This window comes from Phaseolus vulgaris, chromosome 2 (assembly GCF_000499845.2).
Source record: "Phaseolus vulgaris cultivar G19833 chromosome 2, P. vulgaris v2.0, whole genome shotgun sequence".
NCBI lineage: Eukaryota > Viridiplantae > Streptophyta > Magnoliopsida > Fabales > Fabaceae > Phaseolus > Phaseolus vulgaris.
Window position 1 is genome coordinate 47,244,349 of NC_023758.2, and position 24,012 is coordinate 47,268,360.

Genomic DNA, 24,012 nt, shown 5'->3' on the forward strand with positions numbered 1-24,012 from the left:
ATAAATTAAAATTTATTTAGTTTATGTATTAAAAATGAAAGTGTTTTCGAACGGGTTTGGGGCCTAGAGAACGATTTTTCCTGTCTCTACCTTCGGTTGGTCACTTGCTCTCCAAGCTTCCTACTTCGCCTTCATCTTCTTGGACTCCACAGACGGGGTGGTACCTGTAGAAGACACTCAAACGCTCAAGTCAGTCGGGGTGTTAGCACTCGGATATAAGAGTACTGTAAATAATGATGTACCTTTCTCATTGGAATGTGTGCTATTTATATTATCTTAATGGGCTTTCATTGGTGGGCCGGATTAGGAGGTTGATTCATGTCTAGAGTTGCACCAAACAACCCTTAATTAAGGATTAACCCTGTTGACTTAGTCAACCCTAGACTCGTTGTCAAGAATCGTTCGATTACGTGTCGTCATGTGTGACATTCTTACCATGGTTAGGTGATTAACTAATTATGTGATATATATATATATATATATATATATATTCAAGATTAAAATATATATTACATGTTAAATTTATATGGATTTTGCATATTTTAATAATTTTTAAAATTGCAATTATGGTAGGTCATATATACAAATTATTTTTAAGTATTGATAATTTATTTAGTTTATATATTAAAAATAAAAGAGTTTTTTAGCCTATAGACAAAGAAAAACTTAAAAAAAACTGTGGAGGAAGAGTAACTTTTAACAATATTTTTATTGAATATAATAATTATATTTTATATAAAAAATACTTTGAGAATTATTATTTATTGCTATCTTAAGGGTACATTTTCATTTAAATAGTTAAGACTAAGCTTATCAAATATTTGTATTCTTTCGATTTCTTAACGACACTTTCGTACTTTTTAACTTATCAAAAACAATATTTTCAAATAAAAAATGTAAAATTTGACCCATTAAAATTAAAAGCCAGGCCAGAATAATTTTCACATTAAAAAGAAGGATACACATATAGTTTAAAAAGTTATAATATTAACACATGAAATATATGTTAATTTATTGTCTATTTTTAAATTACTAATTAAATATTTATTTAAGATAAGAATGCAAAACGATGAAATATATGATAAATGGGAAAACAAGTTAGCCACTAAGACTAATCTGGAAAGGTGTGTGATCAGAGTTGCAAGTTTCTCCTATAGTTTTTGTGGGGTCGAAGAGGAGATTAACACCATTTGTTATTTGATTTTGGTTATTGTAAAACCATTGTTGTGCATGATTGGACGTTCAGAACATGTGTCATATTAAATTTTTTTTAGTTTAGGATGAACAATGTGCCTGCATTGGTGAATGAGGTTTGTGAAGTTATTTGGATCGCAGTAGTCAACGAGATTTGGAAACATAGAAACAGGATAATTTTTAAAGGAGAGTAATGGATGTAGTGAAAACTTTTGCTTTGGTTCAATTAAAGACTTGGTCATGTGTTACATCCAAGTTACAATTTGTGCATTTTTCCTTTTCTGATTGGTGCCTAGATCTGCTGATTTGTATGAGGATGATTTTATGACATATTCGTTTAAGTTGTATGATTGTTTGTTCCAGATGTTCTCTGAGAGTTCTGTATAAGCAAACTTGGAAATAAGTCTAGTGAAAAAGGTGGTTGAGTTCATGTATAAGGGTTGGATCATCCTTAAAATAATTCATATTTATTTATTTTTTATTACCGATAAAAAAATAATAAATGAATTTTTTTTAATATGAAATAAATAAAGTGAGGTGAGCAAAAGTTCAATCCCATGCTTTTTGGCCGTGTCCGTAGATTGTTGGCAACGTTCCTTGCTGCGATGCATGAGTCAGTCAGAAGTAAAGTAAGCATATCGGCTTTGCAGTGACAGACACGCGCCTCGTTGTGCATTGCAAGTGGCGTTCGATTTCGAAATTCCTTTTTTTCAATTTTCACAACATTGTTCGAGGACCATTCGGTACTTTCCCACTCGCACTCTACCCGTCTCTCTAACCCACTCAACTTCTCTGTCGCATCTTTCTGCGCGTAAGAGAAACAATTCGCGCGCCAAACACGACGGTGCTGCTAAACTGCCAGCGGTGTCGTTTCGTTTCTGCGCTCTTCCATTTCTCTCTCTCGAACTCTCTTCTCTCCGAGTCTGGGAGATGAGGTTAACATCACCTGCGACTCTCAACCTTCTCCTTCTATGTGATCTCCTTCTTTGTCTTCCCACATTCTCGTTCTCTCTCCTCGCCGCTGACGCCAAGTCAGAGACGGAGCCTCTCCTCGACGGAAAAAACGCAAGCTCCGTCGTCAATGCCTCGCTTGCGAGATCCGGCGATGATAGCTTCGCGGACATGATTGATCGGGCTCTCGAAAGAGAGTTCCCCGATAATGAGCAGAATGAAGGTTCGCAGATCTAGCTTGTCGCACTTTAACTTCTCAATGCTCAATCGTTTCTAAATATTTTCGAATAATTCGATTCCGAAAACTCGTTGGATCGTAGTTGCTGTGTGAATTATCGAAAATGCCGCTCAATTCGAATTTCGTTTCACTTCTTCATATGCGTTTTTCTGCAATTTCCTGATTCTCATTGTGCTTCTGGATTTAACTTGCCTTTTCTGTAAAACCTTCTCGTAGTAACGTGTGTACTGTGATCAGAATCCTGCAATTTGCTCTATAATTTTTTCGGCTTTTATGATGAAAAATCAATGAGACGCTGTTAACTTCCAAATGTTTTCACATGGATACGTTGTAACGAACTTGTTGAATCATTGACGACGTGTGAGTAGCGTAGTGGAAAGTTTATTTCAAATGAATGCTCTCAGTGTACTTTGCCGACTCTTTTGCAGGTACCGATCCTGGTGGTTTCAACAATAGTGTTACTGAACAGCAGGTGTGCAGTGAATTGCTTTCACATGATATATTTAATTGTCTCCAATTTTTTGCAACCCTGGGGGCCAATTGACTGTAGCATTCTAGCGACCTAATTCAGGTAGTATAGGTGTCTTGTTTTAGGCTAGATTTCAATCTTGTCAGGACTTAACAGTGTTGTTGGAAAACAGTTCATTCAATGCAAACTGAAGTTGTGCGTGTTTGGATTTTGGTTAGAAATCTTCAAACTATCACATGCTTTTACGTTGAACTGCAATTGACTCATGTGCAAAAAAAATCAAACACCCACCCAATACTCTTGCTTCTCCGTTTTCTCCCCTGAAAAATCTGAAAGTCTGTTTGGAGGTTCCAGACGAGAATCCAAAACACTTAACAGTATGCTCGTATACACGATACATCCATGTTACACTCATTCCAAAGCACTGTTTAAGGAGTAAATGGTTCGTTTAAGGAGTTCCAAACTGAAAAACTAACACTATAAGCCTGTGGACGATAATTCATTAGAAAAACATTAAGCTGATTCGAGGACACACCTTACAATTGATAATAACTCTTCAGATTTTACTTATGACGTGTCAAATTTTGTTTTAGATTCTCCAGGATAATGAATTTTAGGGTGGGAACCTGTGTGTGTCACTTCTGTTTTGATAAATATCACATGTGTTTTTTACGGGATTTTACATATGTGGCTTATTATTTTCACTTGAAAAGATCGTGATCTATGGTCCTTATCATAATTTTTTTAATGTATCAGGCTGTTTTGGAAACTGTTGCCAGAGTTATGCCCAAGAAAAATGAAAGCAAAGAAGAAAAGTATGGACCACTTTCTTGTAGAGTCAAATGATTTTTCTGAAATAGGGAACGGCTTTTAAAAATTTAATGCAAATGCCTTTACTGTGAATCATGACATTTGTTAAGTTTCTTCTCAGGTCATTTCAGTTCCAAGATGTTTTCAACTTGGATAATGAGAATAGGGCAGACGATATGCCAACTTTAATTGATCGAAAGGTATGTTTAATTCGAGTGGTTGATGTTTAGGCCTTTCAAACATTGAAATAATTTCTGTTACAACCACATCATCACAATATGCATGAAGAACTCAATCCTACCAATACTGTCAGAAGTGGATTTAATCTTTTGTAATTTTCCAATTGTTTGAACTACAGGACAATGTCTTTATCATATCCAATCCCAAGTCAAAGTATCCAATTCTTCAATTAGACTTGAGGTTTACTTACTGTTCGTATTTTTTCTCTCTTTTCTTTTTCTAATAACATTACTTGTATGAGTGCCAGCAACTACTGACTAGTCAGGCTGCTTATCCTTTTTATGCCATATTTTCAGATTGATATCAGATCTTGTGGTTGTCATTGTGTCTGCAACCTGTGGTGGCATTGCCTTTGCTTGTGCTGGACAACCGGTTTGATTACAAACCTTGCTTTATGGTTTGCAGTAGATATCTCTACCATAGACCTCTAAAAGTGGGTAGTCCATACATACAAATTTGCAGGTGATAACTGGATATCTGCTAGCAGGATCAATCATAGGACCAGGAGGTTTGAGCTTTGTTAGCGAAATGGTCCAAGTATGTTTCCTTTATAGTTCTTTTATGTACTCTAATACCCCCTCCCTTCTTTTAGTTAGCCACATTATTTACAAAAATAAGATCATTGATTGAATGGAATCACGATGTGTCATGGATACTCTCTTTCTATATGACATATTGAAATGAAGTAATCAAATGTCATTTATTTTAACTGCTAGTAATCTCACATATTGCTTCCACTCCTTGTAGGTTGAGACAGTTGCTCAATTTGGTGTCATCTTTTTGCTCTTTGCATTGGGCTTAGAGTTTTCAACAACGAAGGTTGGCTTCTACACTCATTATTCCTTTTAGCTTGATCTTGTATATTTTTAGCTCAGCCATACTTAATATATATATTCATGTTTGCAGCTTCGAGTTGTTCGAGCAGTGGCTATCTTTGGAGGCCTACTCCAAATTTTCTTATTTATGTGCTTGTGTGGAATGACAGCTTCAGTATGCCTTTTAGTTCTAGAAGTATTTATTGCAAAAAAAAAATTCCACTTTGGTGTCAATGAATTTCTTATAAATGCACCTAAATCCTACCTGCAGTTATGTGGTGGTAAATCATCTGAAGGAATATTTGTAGGTGCATTTTTATCCATGTCTTCAACAGCTGTGGTAATTTCCTGACCAAACTGTAACATGATTTTGGTATCCCTTTTCTATATTATACCATCTCAAGTATGATTGCAGCTTTGTTGGACAATAAACTTCTTATGTTGTTTAATATTTAACCACGGGCATATAGTATTTTAAGTAGCCTAATAATTGCAATAAACTATTGCAATCATTGCCTGGTTGCAATTGATTAGATTTGATGGTGTTCATATTTCTATTTTCTACACAGCTGTCACAGTTTTCAGCTAAGTGTTAATTATTGCTCGACAATGGAAAATATGAGAAATAAAGGTATTTTTGTTCGAAGATGGTGGTCCTAAGGGTAAAAAGTGTTACAATAGGCTTCAGTATCAGATCAAATCTAGCAAAACTTTAAGGACAAAATAGATGCCTTTAGTGGAGGAGAATAGATTATTTGATCATATGATAGTCATAGCTCATAGACAGTGGCATAAGACCTTGAGAAAAATTAACTAATGAAATGATAACAGCTTCTTTATTTTTTGGTGAATTTGAGATGTATATGTTCATTGGGATTGTTAAGTTGGAGAGGACTGCTTGCATTTCCAAGGGTCCTTTTACCCTTATGTGTGGTACGGGATCATGTTTATGGTTTCTGTATCATGCTTTGTTTGTCTTTTGCTTAAAGGAATATTGATTACTGATATGAATAGATTAATTGGTGCACCCTTTTTTGACTCTTTGGCTCTTTTTTCCTTTTGTATAGGAGAATCTGTCTGTTGTATTGCCTTTCTTTCTCCTTTAGTAAGATTTATTGCATCAAGAAAAGAACGAAGATCATTGCTAGAATGTTATGAAGGAAACAGTAGGGAAATTATTGTGCATTAGTTGAGCGGATTTTTCTTGTTGATGAAAATGCTATAATGCTAAGCTCTTTCTATGATCACTTATTTTCTAGATGTTATCAAACTTCTTTGGTGTCACGTCTAGATAAAGCATTATCTCAAGTATATAATTTCCTCAGTTGAGAGCATGAAAGATTCAAATGAATTGCTTGAGTGTCTCAAAAACACCGAGAAGAATATCATATATCCACAATCTGTATTGGCTTACACCGAGATAAAAAAAAAATGTACAACCTAAATTTAGGCTTATAGGTACTAATGCTAGTAGAAGCCATAGGTAACAAAGAAAAAGCTTTTCTGACAGATATTAAAAGCAGATTTTCTAACATTTTTGTTATTTACTTTAAATTTGTTTTCTTTTTCTACTTTGATCCATAGGTCTTGAAATTCTTAATGGAAAAGAATAGCGTCAATGCCCTTCATGGTCAGGTTACAATTGGAACTCTGATACTGCAGGTATGTCCTGTTATTTTTGTGTTAATGAATGCACATGAATGACTGAAGCATTGCTACTGCTACTTGTGCAAAAAGAGTGCAAAGGCAAAGGAATGCTATCAATGAACATGACACTGATATTCCTTGTTAAGATTTTTCTTCTCACATGTCTTCTGATGAAATGTTTGAATTTATTGGTTCTTTTCAGGATTGTGCCGTTGGTTTGCTCTTTGCACTGCTTCCTGTTTTGGGTGGAACATCAGGTGTTCTTCAAGGAGTAGTATCCATGACTAAGTCGTAAGTTAATTGTAGGATGAATTGTTTCTCATTTTTCTTCTCTCCCCATAATTTATGAAGGTCTATGACAAATGATATTAAACCCCAAGGTTCCCCAAGGCAGCTACATAATATTCTCATTGTGTCTTTCCATCGTGCCGAATTCAACATATATTTTGTGATCTATAAAGGATATTCTGGTCATAGTTTTTATTCTTTTCTTGTTATAAGTTAAAGATGCAGATGCAAGTGAATTGAGAAATTTTAGTGTACTTGACCATCTGGCCCCTTTTTCACCGTTACTGAGCATGATATGTTAACATAAAGTTCTACTACACTTATTGAATGCCTCAATATGTGAATTTATAAAGAGAAACACCGTGGTTCATAAATTGCCTTCATCTTTTCTTATTTTAATCTCACTATTGTCAACTATGATAAAATTGTCCTGAAAGTCTTTTGTAAAAAGAAAATAATTATAATCATAAAAAGGAGCTAGTGGAAAGGAGTGCGTATAAATTAGTACACAAAATTCGTCCCTACCAAAGGCACACCAACAAAAGAGAAAGAAGAAAACAAACTTGTGAATAGAATAAATCTTTTTGTTCATCTTGCATTCTTGAGACAAAGACATTTTGACGAGACCATGAGACGAGGACCAGATGAATGTCATAAATTTTTTATTTCTATCCCAGAAACAATCTAAATTCAAATAAAAGACTTGTGAGTACTAGTGTTTTACTTGCATAATAACAAACATATACTCCATTTTCTAGTTGAATTTCGTAAGGCAGCAGCTTCACTTCATGTGCTGATGATATTAACTTTCTTCATCATACTTGGTTGTATGCTTGTTTAAGTCATTTATTCTTACTGGTTTACTAATTCTGTTGTCTCAGGTTGGTGACCTTAATTGCATTTTTGGCCAGTTTGACAATATTATCTCGTACTTGTGTGCCATGGTTCCTTAAGCTAATGATAAGCTTATCCTCTCAGGTGAAGACAGACCTTTTGCTCTGTTCTTCAATGCTTGTTTGTGCATTAGTTTTTAACTTATTTTATTTTATTTTTCTGTGCAGACCAATGAACTTTATCAATTGGCATCGGTGGCATTCTGCCTACTTGTTGCTTGGGTGTGTCTTCTATCAAGTCGTAATCTTTCATTGCTTGCCAAACCTTGTCATCTTAGTTGTCTGTTTTATCATCTATAATGTATAATGCCCTTAATCTTGGATGACTCTGTGGTTGTTTTCTATTGATGTGTAATATGCATCAAAATTTATTTCCCTCAATCCGAGGGGTTGCTTAAATGCATGCATGCCAACCAAGAGGGTCTAGCTCAGCTGGCAATGAGTTGTTGTAAACTCCCTACTACCTGTGTTTAATTCCTATGAATAAAAAAAATGTACGCATGCCTGACACTAATTCATACATAACATTTATAATGCCCAAACAACATGTGTGCCTTCAACAAAATGTTTTAATATTTGTTGTTTCATTTCAGTGTAGTGATAAGCTGGGTTTAAGTCTTGAACTAGGTTCCTTTGCTGCGGGAGTGATGATATCAACTACAGATCTTGGTCAACATACACTTGAACAAGTAAGAAATTATTCTAGTATCTGTTCTTTGTAGTGACTAGTTTTACTATGTTCTTGGGTGTAAACTTGTGGTTTAAGAGGAGTATTATTTTCTCAGTATTTATCATTTTTTTTTCTTGGGTATTCAGTTCTTTGTCATGCTAAGCATGTTTAGTGGAATGGGGATGTTTGTAAATTATGTTTGATACGACTTTGTATTTTCATCATATATTCCTGTAAGGTGGTGGCACCCAAATGAATTTCAGGAACCTTCTTGAAGCACTAGCACATAAATTTTGAGATGACTCATGTTTTGCTTTAGTTTTGAGCTCACTCAAGGTTGTTAATATTTAGGTTGAGCCAATTCGCAACTTTTTTGCTGCTCTGTTCTTGGCCAGCATTGGGATGCTTATACATGTCCATTTCCTTTGGAATCATGTTGACATTTTACTGGCAGCTGTTATATTGGTGTTCATTATAAAAACAATTGTAGCTGCATTTGTTGTTAAGGGGTTTGGATACAGCAACAAGACTGCACTTCTTGTAAGACATGTCATCAGTTAATACAATTACATCTGCCTGTTCATTACATCATACATTTCATCGACGGAAGAGCCTTAGGTTTATTCCACATGCGTAGGTTGGGATGTCCCTGGCACAAATTGGGGAATTTGCATTTGTTCTTCTCAGCCGTGCTTCAAATCTTCATTTAGTTGAGGTAATGTACTTCATTCCGAAACATTAATTTCAGTTAATTTGTGTTTATGAAGACTGCAATTTATCTTTCTGCATTGTAGGAAGAGATTACAAAGATTGGAAATATGTTTTATTAAAAAAATACAGTTATCTGGCAGTGCGTATTATCATTTGCAATGTGAATGTAATTGCGTTGTTTCTGCAGTTACTTCTAAATACATGGACTGAATGTCTAATTCCTACTGCAGGGAAAGTTGTATCTATTACTCCTGGGAACAACAGCTCTTAGTTTGGTACGCTTGCACTATTTTATAGAATAAAAATGTTGCTCCTACTGTTTTTTTTTTAATATCTAGTAAACTAGTAATTATCGATCATACAACAATGTTGAAATACTGGTCTTTTAACAATCTTGGTGCGGTTCATTTATGGATTCGAACAAGCAATTTCCTAATATCACTAGAGTTTTGTTTTATCATATAATAAATTCACGGTCTTTGTACGGGATAGGATTATTAGGTTGCTCCTACTTTGGCAAACTATTGTTTCAAGCCCACAAACCGTGGTCATTTTTTTCGTATGATTTCTCTACATTTGAGACTAAATGAAAAGTATTACAAACATTCCTTCACCTGAAAGCATGCTGATGGGCACAATGCTAGTCATTAGCTTCAACAGCATCCAGCTAGCCTGAATAAGTGAAACCGCATTATGTGTTTTTGGTAGATAAGTTTTGTTTGTTGATCATCTTTATTTTAACTGTTTGCATACACATGTACAAGCAGGGGATTGCTAGTAAATCTGATTGAAGTTTAAGAAGTTATCACTAGTAAAAACATTGGGCTTTCCTACGCAAAATTGTTGTGCCAGTTTTGAATGTTATAGCCAGTTTTATGGGTAATCTTGACATGTTTTGAGTATTAAGTTCTCAACTATTTGTAGAGATTTTGAAGCTTACACAAACAGAAATAGTGCAGGTGACTACACCTTTACTCTTCAAGCTAATTCCTGCAGTTGTGCATCTTGGTGCATTGTTGCGGTGGTTTCCTTCTGATAGCTCCCCTGAGGTAACTTAAAGCTTTAACAATTGACAAATGATATAAAAGTTTATGACTTTTTGTTTCAATTTCTAAAAGATCCTGATTTTTAATATGGTTTTACTCTCAGATTGCATTAAAAGGGGACAGCTTTCGTGTGGACAGTGCTAAGCGTATTACTTTGATGGTTCAAGGCGCTCATGATTCTTGATATTCAAACATATTATCAAGCAGAAATGAAATTTGCGGGCTTTAATTGACGGCTTCTCAATACTACGGAGGACAAGTGCTAAAAAGAATACAAATAAGGCTTACTAAATGAAGGAGTTTTTCATTGCAAAATATTTTATATACTGTCTGCTTTCGGAAACACGCACTGGAATATTAAAAGTAAATGGCAAACGTATGCCAAGGGAGCCAAGAGTTTAAACCGGGTGCATCAACTAACCTAGTAACTGGGGCCATGTTATTAACTTGAATGGCCTGTTGTGTATAAAGTAATATGTAGTTGCAGTTAGTGTATTTAATTTTAGATACAATCCTCTTGAATTTTTTCCCCTCACTTTCCCTTTTTATTTCATTCAAATTTTTTTGGGTTGATTAAGTTTTTTGGAATGTGTAGTTGCCCCTGTACAAGTTTAGACGTTAAGGCAGTCATCAAGTCAAATGTACCATGTTCATAACTTTTGAAATTTTTAATGGAAGCGGAAGATAAATTGATTTGCCATTCATTTCTTGTAATTGATTACTAAATACGTGAAATGCGTTGTTTCTGGCAAATAAGCTTCACCGGTTACAGAGAGTAACCTGAAATATCTGTCTGTCATCACCACCCGAGAAACCGCTGGTTTTCTTGAATCAACGTAAATAAACCAGCAACTGATTGAAGTTTCTAATTGCCAACGGTCGTTGGATAGTGTTTCTCTATACTATCTTCACACCGGTGTCTAGGTTAACAAAAGATAGAGAAAAGGCTAAAAAAATTTCGAAAGGAAATATCACAAAAGAGGGGATTAGTGATGGTATAAAAAATTAGGAGTGCAAAAGTATTTTACTGTTCGGCACTTAGATTTTAGTAGCAATTGGCTTTTGGTTCTTTGACTGAAGCTAGCATATGTTATGCTACCATTTTTTTATTTTGGAAAATTATTCATGTCTCTGTTCTTTGATTGTTTTAGAAGCTATTTCTATCGAGTAAAGATTTTCTTATCTATGATTAATTTTTATAAGAAAATTGGTTTAGAATTTCTCTTTAAAATTTTATGCAATGTTAATATAAAAAGCTTTACATTATCAATCATAATATACAGTATTACTTTGAAAATAGTAACTGAAAAAATATGAAATACATAATGGTTTCATATAGTGTATTTTGAGCATTTTCTGTTATTTTAAATATGATTCAAGAATTAGGTAAATATAATAAAATAAGTGGATACGTGGTGTATGTAGGACTAGATCTTTCGGTTCTCTGCTGATCTCTTAATTTTTTGAACAGGCTATAAACATGCATTTATCTGCAGTACTTGCTGATAAACCAACACAGGGACAATCATAGCATATGGGTGATGAGCCATTCATTGATTATGTGTAGCAGATTCAAATTTGACAGACATGACAAAACGCATTGCAGGAACTTTAACATAGCCAGAAGGGGTTTGGTTTGATGTTTTTGGCATCTGATGCATTTGATAAGAATGAATGGTCGCAAGCCCAGTGACGTTGGTCTCTTCCAAATCCAATCCCATGACATGTCGCACATTTTTGTTTACTCAGAATTCAACATCAACCAAAAGGGAATCGTCAGTGGTCCCCTTCATTTATTTCTATATTTTAACTCAAGCAGGAAATGGGAAGCCGTGGATGCCTCACATTGGTCCAAAATATTGTACCTTCTTTCTAAATAACTGATATCTTCATACTTCAACTACATACCCACGTTTAATTCTTACACACCTTATCAATTCAAATACTTGCTTTCAATTATTATCATTTTTTAAATTGTATGAGCTGTGATTAACCCAGTTTTTATATGCATTACTTTTTAACGTATAAGTGATATTTTGTGATGGATAATCTTCACAATCTTAACATTTTCTATATATATTATATGAATTTGTTGTATGAAGTTAATGGTATGTGGTAACTAGGTAGGTGATGAGTGACATAATAGCATATTCAAAATGATACTGACAGAAGGAAGAAGGAGGTAGGCGTATTTGGAGAAGATGGGAGCATTTATTTCCCCCCAAGGAAAATGGTGGTCCTTGAATGATATTCCTTTATCCATGTCATGCTTATGAATGTTGAACACAATTCCACACCTGCTATGCTAGCTCCCCATGTTTTTATAAGGGGATGTTGGGGATTTATTGTTGGAATCCTTTTGTAGTGGAAGACCTAATCAATAAATATTGGTAATTTGACATTTTAAAGTTTTTGAATCGTTTTTTTTTTTAATTTTGAAGTTCAACCTAGAAAATTAAAGATCGTGTTTTTAAGGTATCTTGAAAATGTAACAAACATTAATTATCTATTATTTATTTAAGAAGAAAAGTTTTTCTCTCCTTCTCTATATAAAAAAAAATTTGTGAGGAAGAGAAAGACAAGCAAAGGGAGAGAGTAACATAGGGAGAAATGAGAGAATAGATATTCACCATAGTGTGAGATTAAAAATCTTAGTGAGATGCTAGAGAGACATTGTATTTCATCCTTGTTGAGTGAGATTAAGTATTATCATCAGAAAATGAGATAAATCAATGTTGTAATCCTACTTTCTTAGTAGAAACATTTGCAAGTGGGTTTTACTTCTTAAATTGAGAAAGTTTTTCACATTAAAAATTCTTGATGACAATTTTTTTTTACTCTATTTTCTATTATTTACTTATTGTTTCCGGATATATCCATTTTGTATTAGACAAAAAAAAAAAAATTAGTTCTGAATTTTCGGAATACCATGCCAGCAAATGCCACTAATCAGTTTATCCTTTTTTTTTCTTTCTTTCTTTACTAAAAAAAAGTTATACCCTCTTGGAAAATTTATTAATTTAAATAATGATTGTTGCACTATGTTAAGTTTATTTTCTTCTTTTGTTATACTATCTATCTGCACAGCTCTGAATGCCATCCATCATGATTACTTCATACTTTCTTAGTAATAGATGCAATTAGTACACCAACTTGCATTGTGACACTCTTAGTCACTCTTATGTATGTTCCTCCATCATCATAAATAGTTTATAGTTTTTTCAATCAAGTCAAAGGTAAGAGCTATTTTTTTTCTGAGATATTTGTATAGCTGATAACCAAAAATTATTTTTCTTGAAATATGTATACATGTACTTAAAAATGATGTTATCTTATTTACCAAACAATTTATTGTATTTTCTTTGAAGTTATAATATTCAAAAGGTAGTTAACATTACCTTGTTAAGAAGTTGGTTAAACTACTTATAGCTTTTTGCGAAATCAGTTATGAGGAATCAATTAATCACATTTTTTTATATGTAGTGTTGCGGATTTGTTTGGTCCTATGAAGTGTACATCTTAATTCATTTATTTATTGTTAATAAAAAAAAAAGTCTGATTAGCTGTTTTATTGCCTTGTATTGTTGCCAGTTGTAAATTCATGATGTATTTCCACTTTTTTTCTATTAATGAAAATTCATTTCTTTCTAATAATTTTATTCTCTCTCTCAAATTTATTTTATTTTTGCATTTTTCTTGTTCATTATTTTATTCTTTATCGCGTGAGTACTACAATGGATCAATCCTTGGATGTTCATAATTTTCTTACTTACATCAAAGTAAGAATATCGTTATACTACATTAATTAGGTCCGGATTCAACAAGGTATAATTCTTAAAAGAAATAAGTGCTAATATTATTTAGTGCAAAGACTTTGCTGAAAATAAAAATAAAAATTAGTGCACAGAGTAAGATGAAATTTGTAGATGAAACTCCTCTGGAACCTCCAATCACAATAAGTTGAACTCAACATTTCGGAAGTGATCGACCTCTCGAAAGTGTTTACCTTGACACAATTAAGGGTTTGGTCTTGGATAACTTCAAAATCTGTTTCTGCTAGTTTTTGTTACTCTGGATGGTGCTTGGATCCTGCGGCTTGTATGTTTTCAATTAAGTGAGCTTTTGTAAGGTTTGCTCCTTTAGTTGGGTTGTTTGTAGTCCAAAGTTAGTGAGGATTAGGTTGTTTGAAAGAGGTGTGGGGTTTTATTGTATTTTGGTTTGTATATGGGTTGGGTCACCCCTTAAGTGGTTCATATTATTTATTTTTTCTTGCTGATAAAAAAAATTGAATTCAACATGAAAATGTAATAATGTAGTTGTACTATAACTAATACTTTTATTTTTTTCCTTCAACTCAATAAAGCTTTTTTTGGATGGATATAAAACAATTGATATATATATATATATATATATATATAAATAAAGATTTGAAGTTTCATTACTCGAAAGTGGAGTTGTTTTGAGTACCAAATCTAACTAGAGGTGTCAATAATTAAGCAAGGTGATATTTTAGTGATGGATTATCTTACCAAACTGTGTGTTACATGGAATGAACTAGAAAAAAATTGTACACATGTGTGTGCTATTCTTACTAGTGAAAAAGTGAGAAAAATCTCATTACTTGTAAGGTGATTTGTTTTAAATCTCATATATGTAATTGGTGGTGCCGATAATTAAACAAGATGATAATTTATTCATTAATTACTTTACCGAATTGCATATTATACGTGATGAACTAGAAAATTGTAAACTTGATCCATTTTGTTCGCATGTAACAATATTTTTCTGTGTTGCTCTTGCTACTGTAAAAAAGAGAGAGAAATTTTTTTTTAGGTAAATCATTTATTAAAAACATTTGCTGTATAAAAAATTATATAGGCACAGACCTAAAAGTTCAAGATTAAAGAAGCGCGTGAACAACCACCTATAAATATTATCATACGAACTTCATTCAACATGAAGCTTCCCTCACTTAACCTCTATAATCAAATTATTAATGACGCCAGTTTTTAAAAAAAAATGTACTGATATTATCGTTATTTATCAACAATGTAAATACTCGATTTAATACTAATGCGTTATTTTTTTTTCTTTCAGTTATAGTTATTAGTATTGGAAATGAAGTAGATGATTAATCTGTAAATTTTTTATTTTTTTTTCAGCAATGAATTAATAGAATAAAATGAAACACTTTAGGAGTGTCTGCGAATTTTAGATACGAAGGTGGAAATGAACTTTTATATTTTATTATCTGTATAAGTGAACCGATTTATTTATTGCCGATAAAAAAAATCAACAATGTAAACCTGGTATATTATTGAATTGTATTATCACAAAATTTCATTTGTCAAAGTAATATAATTTTATAAATAAATTTAGAGTACACACAAATGAGTAGAAATTTCAGCATAGTCAATGTACCGATCGGTACACTCAATCTCTTTGTCTCGGTGACCAATCGACCGTGTTAAAATACATTTCATAACAATATCTTCTTATATAAGTGAGGGATCATGATATACATCAGTGTGCAATTGATATTCATTCCATCACAACAAAGACTCATGACCAACACTATAAATAAACTTTTTGCACAGGTGTACCTTTGCAGAGGTGTAAAATATGCTCTTATCAGTTTACAAGTATATACTCGTCACACCGATTTGATCGCCGGAGTACCTTTCTCAGGTCAACCACGACTGAACACCAACAATTGAGAAAGGAAACTTCAACGAAGGAGTGAGGGGATCACCAACACATTAACAATCGTATAACCATTTTCATATAGTATCTAAATCATCTTTCTCTATATAGAAATTGTCATAAACTTGACATTATAATATTAAATCGTAACTTGCGTATAAATGTGAAAATATCATAAACTTGGGTTGGATTCTCTTAATATTCTTCTTGAGAAGTAGTTTTTACTTTCAAAGTTGCTGATGAATGCAATCTGAGAAATTCAAGGGAAAAGTACGTCCTCGCCATTTAAGAAACGCATTTTCGCATCCAATGAATTCTTTCACTGATCAACACCTCGTGAATGGATCTTAGCAAAAAAACACAAATTGATATGAACTTTCCGGACACAAAGAAAATCCAAGAAGGGTTTGTTTGGCATATATTATCTGCAGAATCTTGTGGACGCCCTTTTATTTCCCTCCTTCTATCCTTATCCTCATATTTATAATCATCATGATTATATATCTGATCATATATATATATGCTTCACTTTCTAGTCACACAATAATATACAATTCTATCATCAACAATATTGTATTATAGTAATAATTCACAGATATAATTTTAGTGTTACTGAAAAGTAACAGTCCAACATCTAATCTTTTGATGCCTGAGGTTTCATTGTTTTCTTTCACCAAGTTGTTTACACTTTCCCATCAAACTATAACACCAAGAAAAACGTATCTGCATGACAATAACAGCAAATTGAATAATCAGCCTATGATTATGACAATAATCAGCATATTTCAAGGATGATTTATTCCTATTACAACCTATATAACTTCAAAAAACCAGTAAAAGTATCTTTCAAGCATTACTATCTAGATTTAGGAACAGATAGTTTGTACTGAGCTTTATAGCCAAAAAAAACTTGAGATATGGATGACATTGTTTATATAAGATGCATTAGAATCAAACTTTACAAAATTGCTGAACCTCCATATGCATAGTTAACCTTAGCCTTTCATATCTACGCAAGAAAAACCCTACATGTTGTGTTGTTGATAACCAAGAGGTCCCATGAAAAAGCATATACTTAGAATAAGACACAGATAAATTAAGAATCTGTGAGAAGTAATAATTTGATCAAATATTGACTTAAAGCTATGCCTTTGCAATTTTACCTTGCAGAGCAAAAGCTAGAACATATCTTATGGAAATAGGAGCATTATCAAATCCAACCAGTTGACTAACTTGCATATATACACCTTGAATACTGGTTGAATATCTAGGTTCTTTACGAATTAATTGATGGAAAGCATATAATTAATACACTAAGCCAAAGTGGAAGGATCCAACCAAGGTAACAGATCCAAAATTTGGCTCATTTAGGAGTGTGATTCCATGTTCTTCAATTCTTTTACTTTCCTTATGGGCCAGAAGGTTACTGTTAAAAGGCAGTGGTTGTATGGTTAAGACAAAAATGTCTGTGTTCATGTGGGGGGCCATATGCTTTGTTCTGAAAAGCATCACTCTCTTTCTGCACATCTACATCATTGTGAATGTTAATTGTGATGTGAGAGGAGAAGCATATGGTATATGGTGCCAATGCAGGTATATTGGGGTATATATAGATAAATTAAATGTCCTTGAAAGGGATTGCTCTTCTGCTCACTTCCAAACATGTTAATTGCTCATCACATCACAAAAAAAAGTTGTTACTTATTAATTGTACCTCACAAACCAGAATGACAGAAACGAAGTTGCTGGAAGAAAACAGCACAAAAAGGCTTCACCAACTTGTAAGTAAAACTTTATGAATACGTACGAATTCATATATTTCCAATCTTATAATTTATATCCTATCTATTTTTATTCTTAAATACTTCTGCACTTAATCATCATTAGGTCCAAAATACTAAGGTTTAAGGTTTGTACAACTTAATCCCAGTAGCATGTGTCGGAGATCTCACTTCGATCAGAGATAAAAATATTTTATAATATATAAGAGTGTTTTTTCTCTTTCTCAGATTGAATCCAATACCTAATTACTTGTATTAATATGACAACAAAATGTTGATCTTTGTGTGGTTTGAGACGTCGATCATCTGCCTTTTAGCATTTCTTACTTAGCATGAATTTTTTTTGTGTGAGGGTACGTTATAGAGTGCTTAGAGAAGTTCTCTAATTTCTTTAAATTGTAAAAGGGTTAGAATACCCCTCTATGTTCATTTTCTATTTAATTTATTATTTACTAATTAAAAAAAATATAAGTAACTTTAAACCTCTCACGATTTTATAAGATTGACTTAAGTTTAAAATTATTGTTTAATATAGTATTAAAATAATTTAGAATATATCATAATGAGTGTTTATTAGCATCGCCTATTCACTTCTTAAGAGCATGTATCTCATGTTTTTGGAATTTTTAATATTCTATAAAATGAATTCTACATTCCAGAAACTCTGAGAGGAGGAAGTTGAGGCGAGGAAGATTTAAGAATGTACAATTTTTTTTTTAGGATTAAGACGTTTCTTTTCGCTCACATCATAGTTTGGAAGTGATTGAAAACAAGGTTGCTTCTAAGATAAATATGAAGAGACGAGGAATAGGGGTTGAGAATCTTTGTTGTTTGTGTATGGTGTCAGAGATGTCAACAAATCATTTGTTCTTCGGATACTAATTTGGAATCTTTGCTACAACTGGTTAGGAGTGAGTTCAGTTGATCTTATTGTTCTTGGATCACATCTCAAAATTCTGGATGCGTCTACTTCAGTTAATTTTATTATGGGTAATGTTTTGATGACGTTGGTTAGCAAGATTTGGAGACACAAGAATAATTATTTATTTAAAGGTGGAGTGGTTGATCATACTGAAATTTTTTCCGTGACACAGATTAAGGTTTGGTCTTGGATCTCTTCAAAGATACCGTCAGGGAGTTTCTTAGTGCCTATAACCCTTGGTATGTATGCATTCGATTTAATGTTACTATAAGGGTTGATCCTTGATCTTTCTATTTTTTCTTTAGTTAGTAATGTTAGGGTAGGAAGTAGGAGGTTTCATTTTGGTTTTTGATGTGTATGTGGAAATGTACTCTTTGATTTCTCTTGCTATTATGTAGGAGAGTTGAACCTTTAAGTGAATCTATTTAATTTTATTACTTTCTCTGATAAAATTTTTTTTGTCAAACACTGAACTCATTTCCATTTGTTAAATAATATCACAATAGTTGCTATAAGAAAAAAAAATAACTTAAATATAAACAAATTTTAATTACTTTAATCACGTCTGATGATTTCATCCTAAAAGTACATTTCAATTCATTAGAATTATATTTTAACGTTTTTATTTCATATTAAAGTTCAATGAATAACACTTTAAAAAAGTTAAATATTGTTTGTAGAATTAAACTATAATAAATCAACTTTTTTAATTAATACAAAATTAATTAATTTTACTTATATTCCAATTTAATATTCACGTGACGAATAACTGCACCGAAGAAATCAAATCCTCCTCCAAAGTTGTAAAGAAACAACTTAGAACAAAAACAAAAATTAGATTTTCTTATCTCAAATAATTTCATTCAAATAAAACTCCGCAAGAATTGCTTAACTTCACAGCTTTGTTAAGTTCTGATTGGAATAAAAGTATAAAAAAGTGAATCAAATTCACGGGGATTAATTTGGTTTCATCAAAAAAATTAATTAATCCAACTAAAATTAGTCAATTTGACTAAAAAGTTGCTTCAATGATATCAGTTAATTGTAAAATCACTAAATTAATGCTATATTTTTAAAAAAAATACAAATCCATAGTTTTTTTATCTAAATTTTGAATTTTCTATATTTTTAACATAAATACTAAAAAAATTATTAAATAAAACTAATTTTATAAACCAAAATAGTTAGTTATTATTTAATTAAACTAGAGATAATTTTATAAACTTAAAAAAAATTAGTATTTAAAGTATTTTTTATTATTAATAAAAAATTATAAAATAGTTTCTAAACTTTATATCTAATGATTACTTACCAGAATTTTAACTGCTTACTACTTTATATTTTAAGTAATCTTTTAGAGACTAATTTAAAATTAAAAATATTAATTTAGATTTAAATTTAGAAATTATTTTATAAATTTTTATTAATAATAAAAATCACGTTTTTGTCTTTAAATTAGTATCTAATTTATTTAATATAGTGATTAATTATTTTTTTTATTTTTAAGTTTAGTTACTATTTAATTTAATGATTTTAATGTGAATTATATGTTAACAGTGGTTAATGAGTAAACGAGAAATTTTAGTTAAGCATACGAGTATCTTGTTTGCAGTGCATTAACTGATGTTAACATGAGTAAAGACGAGTTTTAAAAGAATTGCAAAATCTCTATCTGCTCTTGGGTCAACCTTTTTCTATATCTTAACAAATCTGATTTAGAATACAATTATGCATTCTTTTCAGGAATTTTTACCAATCACTTTATTTCTCTATTTACAAGAAAAAAGGTGTGTCATGTGTCACCTCTTTGTCTGATCTATCTGGATATATCTGTAACTTTTAATTCCATTGCTGTTTTGAATTTCTAGCTTCTCTTTATTTCTCTTTCTAATTTTCTTATACAACACTTACACTCAAAATAAGCTTCATGAGTACTCCTTGTAAGTAATAAACAATTTGCTCATAAAACATTGATCCAAATGTTTGATTCTATGCTTAATTCTTCTTTCTTTCACTCAGCCCTTAAATTTACTCAAAATAACAAACATTATACTCTTCATAATGATTCATTTCAGAAATGTTTTAACCCTTAATTTTACTCAAAATAACAAACATTATATTCTTCATAATGATTCATTTCAGTCAGGAATGTTTTAACCTTATACACAGAGTAGTTAATGCCGACCTGTTCAACGGATATGATTATTTCATAGATAATAGAGACTAATAAGACTATCAGTAGAATTACTGCAAAGAACAATGTGTTTTGAGAATATGATCTTCTACATGAGTTTGACAGTTGAGAAGAGATAAAAGGGTACATTAATGATGAGACAATTTTTATATGTATTTATATAAGACATGAGTAATTAAGTCACACTAATAAGCAGGAACGAAGAGTAAGGTCCAGATTAGGAGGTTGATGAGGGCAATTATCAAGATTTTCTTGCTTATTATAATCTGATTTGGTTTCTTGTTGAAAGTAGGTTAGCAAGGACAAAGTGGCATCATTATTCTTAACTTCACATTTAGACGAAACTCCTATGCTGGGGCTGTTGCTACCAACCTGCCATTTCAACCACAAAGCAAAAGGAAAAAAGAAAAAGTAAATTACTTTTCAGTGTAAAGAGAAACATAAACCATGATTAGTGTAAGCAGCATATTAATGATTCAGGGTTTATGCATACCACGTCAAAGAGACTTGAACGTCGCTTCTTCTTATCTATAGTTGCCAATCTGAGAAAGTACTTCTGAGCATGGCTTGCCACTTGTGTTGGAGTTCTTGTGGTCACAAAGTTTCTAGAGATTCCCCTCCAATCACCCTTTCCCAGCTTCTCCAGTCCTACAAGGAATATTCTGTGTTCCTCTTCTGTCCATGGCACTCCTGATATAAGTATGCACAACAACAATGTTGTTACATGTTATTTAAGGTTACCAACAAATTCACTTTGACTTTAATTCTAACTCAATCTTACAAAATCAGGTTTATAATCATAAAAGCAATGTTAGATGTCGGATTTTAAGCCTAACTCGACTTTACAAAATCAGGTTTATAAGATGAGATTTACACTCTATGAAATGTTTTTATCTTTTTACTCTGTGGATAAATCATGTATATAAAGAAGGAAATGGTATATACTAGACAAGAATCAAGGAAAAGTAGTTTGATAATTATGATCAAAGATTTTCCTGGGAGGCTGATGAGTAAAAGACACTAGCTAGATTAGTGTGCATAGAATTTGTTTACCTATAACTTCAAATGAACAATTATTCATGAGATATATGAAAATAGTGAGAAAAAATATATACTTAGGAGATTGAAACAAGAATATGTATACCTTTCTTCCTCTCTTGAAGTGGAGGTATGAGACCGTCTGATAGATACCCAAAAGAGGTTCGGTCAGAGTTTTCATCAATGGTTAATCTTGATGAAGAAAAAGAGGAAGATGATGAAGAGGGTAAGGAGTCCATGCTGAAGCTTTTCTTGATGGTAACACAGGTGTCTAATTGCACGCCAAAGAGGCGAAGTCCAACGAAAGAAGAGCCTCTCAAAGAAGTGCAGGTCCTTGAATTGTGCCCTATCACTCCACAATGTGAGCACTTTCTCCCCATTCTCTCTTCAACAAAATTCAGATTTTCAGAACCCTCAAATCAAAACCAAACTATATGATGTTTATGCATGTAAGAGTGTGTGTGTGTGAGAAAGAGGGAAGAGAAGAGCAGAAAAATGGATTGATTTGAAGGTATATATGATGATGGAGTGAGGTGTGGGGTTCATGAAAATGTAGTCACACCCACGAAATTTGATTGGATGGATATAGTTTATTGCTGGATATTTTTACAACTATTTTTTTCCTTATTATAAAATAAAAAAATCATAAAGATAGGGATACCTTATCTTATTTGGAGCATTTATGTCCTCTGGGACTACACAGGATCCATCTATCTAACCTTCAATTTATTTTATCATTCATCAATATAATATTCTACCACACTAATTTACACGTTCTATGTTCTATGGTCTAAATTTTGCATAAATATTTGACAATCAACATATATATCTTCTTCTCTTGGTAGACTTAAGATGGGTGCATAAATATACATGTAATTATTAATTTGTATGAGGTTAGTTAATTGATGTTTTGTTGGCAGAGTTAGTTTATTACTTTTTTTTATCAACAGATAATTAATTGAATTAAAGGGGACTACTTCAGACGTGTTTCAACCCGTATACAAAACCAGAAACAAAATCAACATCAATTTGTTATCAAAATACACCTACTCTACTAGCAAACCACAACCCCCCAACCCACTAGGTACACAACAAACCCTAAATCTTAAACCTTAAACAAAACAACTTCATTATTACTTCGATGTTTACATGAACTGTCTTTGGTTGAATGAGGTTTGTTGATTGTGTTAGAAGAGATTTATTATTATGTTTTAGATCTGTATAAGAGTTGAACCAGTTTGAAGTAATCGAATTTTTTCTTGTAGATGTTGCATGCATATTCTTTTTCAACACATGAATATATTGAATTAAGTGTAAAAGCAAGAAAGAAAGGAGGAATTTCTCTCCATTCAATCAAGGTTGGTCTTTGTATGACTCAAGAAAGAAAGAAAATAATTTATATATATGGAGAGGATGACTTTGAAAGTTGTGTCCGTCAACTAAAATTTCATTATTTGAAGGAAGTTGCTAAACTTATATCAAATTGATCACATATTGTTATTTAAAAACGTGAAGTGAACGTGATGAATTCTCAAAACTTCTGACTTTCCAGATAAATCTATAGAAACCATATATATATTTGTGGCAAGATACATAGTCTAAATGGTACATTTTTTCCCAATTAATTTGATTTTGTATTGAAAGTGTACATTTAAACTGAAATAGTGAGTTATAAATTATTTATTTCTTCTGAAAAACTGATTATTTATTTATATAATTATATAATATTTTTTTGAATAATTTAATTAATTAATAATAACCTAAGTTATTGACTCGCATGGTGTAATTTGGATCAATATTAGTTTCTCTTTAACTTTTTTTTTATCCTAACTCATACATTACGACAAAGTTTAAGGTTTTTAGTGAATATATTCATGGTAGTAGTGTTCAAAGTCAAAAACATTAAACCATTTTGTGGGTTGGTCCCTTTATTCAAACATTTGATAGTGAGTAGTGGACTAACTTCATTGCTTATATTTTCTTACTTCTAATTAGTACTTGTTTCACACCAAGTCATAGTTCCAATTTTTATTGCAGTGCTTTTGTCATGTATTTTCCTACAATAAAACAATTAAAAAACAAATGCATCACAATTTACAAACTATTACTCAATGAACATATCGCATCAAATCAGGTTTTCTGCCGTTTGAAAAAATATATAATTGTACAGAATTCTCACATTTAATTGTTTAATTCAACATAAAATAATAAAATATAATCTATTAACGAGATTTTTCGAGAGTTGTTAATTCCTTTTCTTATATTAAGTCACTTATGTGTTGTCTCGTTTATTATTTTCTTTACACTTCTAGTTATGTTCACATATTACTTAAATTCAGCTAATATAAACTTAAACTTGAACCGGACTTTTAATTTTTTGTGTATGCATTATTATCAGAATG

The 24,012-nt window shown here is 32.0% G+C and overlaps 2 protein-coding genes across 2 annotated transcripts; one reads left to right on the forward strand and one right to left on the reverse strand.

The window, feature by feature from the left end:
• Nucleotides 1-1,780: 1,780 nt before the first annotated feature.
• On the forward strand, nucleotides 1,781-10,686 carry LOC137812788 (K(+) efflux antiporter 4). The gene is made up of 20 exons (XM_068614987.1): nucleotides 1,781-2,368; nucleotides 2,812-2,855; nucleotides 3,609-3,667; nucleotides 3,784-3,862; nucleotides 4,021-4,082; nucleotides 4,199-4,274; nucleotides 4,365-4,439; nucleotides 4,650-4,721; nucleotides 4,809-4,892; nucleotides 4,989-5,057; nucleotides 6,302-6,379; nucleotides 6,567-6,655; nucleotides 7,534-7,630; nucleotides 7,714-7,767; nucleotides 8,139-8,234; nucleotides 8,567-8,755; nucleotides 8,853-8,930; nucleotides 9,157-9,201; nucleotides 9,886-9,975; nucleotides 10,076-10,686. The coding sequence occupies exons 1-20, from the start codon at nucleotides 2,125-2,127 to the stop codon at nucleotides 10,154-10,156; spliced, it is 1,761 nt and encodes a 586-aa protein (XP_068471088.1). The 5' UTR covers nucleotides 1,781-2,124; the 3' UTR covers nucleotides 10,157-10,686.
• A 9,909-nt stretch (nucleotides 10,687-20,595) lies between these two features.
• LOC137812790 (transcription factor MYBS3-like) lies at nucleotides 20,596-22,175 on the reverse strand. Its single transcript, XM_068614988.1, has 3 exons — nucleotides 21,717-22,175; nucleotides 21,066-21,262; nucleotides 20,596-20,944 (listed from the first exon to the last, which is right to left on the reverse strand). Exons 1-3 carry the CDS (start codon nucleotides 21,988-21,990, stop codon nucleotides 20,753-20,755), a joined length of 663 nt encoding a protein of 220 aa, XP_068471089.1. The 5' UTR covers nucleotides 21,991-22,175; the 3' UTR covers nucleotides 20,596-20,752.
• Between the last annotated feature and the right edge of the window lie 1,837 nt (nucleotides 22,176-24,012).

Bases quoted from the DNA above. Each gene is read 5' to 3' on its own strand.
- LOC137812788 (XM_068614987.1), top strand. From the start codon at position 2,125: ATGAGGTTAACATCACCTGCGACTCTCAACCTTCTCCTTCTATGTGAT. The intron at 4,893-4,988 runs GTATGCCTTTTA...TCCTACCTGCAG, and splicing joins TGTGTGGAATGACAGCTTCA to TTATGTGGTGGTAAATCATC. The intron at 9,976-10,075 runs GTAACTTAAAGC...TTTTACTCTCAG, and splicing joins CTTCTGATAGCTCCCCTGAG to ATTGCATTAAAAGGGGACAG.
- LOC137812790 (XM_068614988.1), bottom strand. From the start codon at position 21,990: ATGGGGAGAAAGTGCTCACATTGTGGAGTGATAGGGCACAATTCAAGG. The intron at 21,263-21,716 runs GTATACATATTC...TACTTATATCAG, and splicing joins ACTTCAAGAGAGGAAGAAAG to GAGTGCCATGGACAGAAGAG. The intron at 20,945-21,065 runs GTATGCATAAAC...TTGAAATGGCAG, and splicing joins GTTCAAGTCTCTTTGACGTG to GTTGGTAGCAACAGCCCCAG.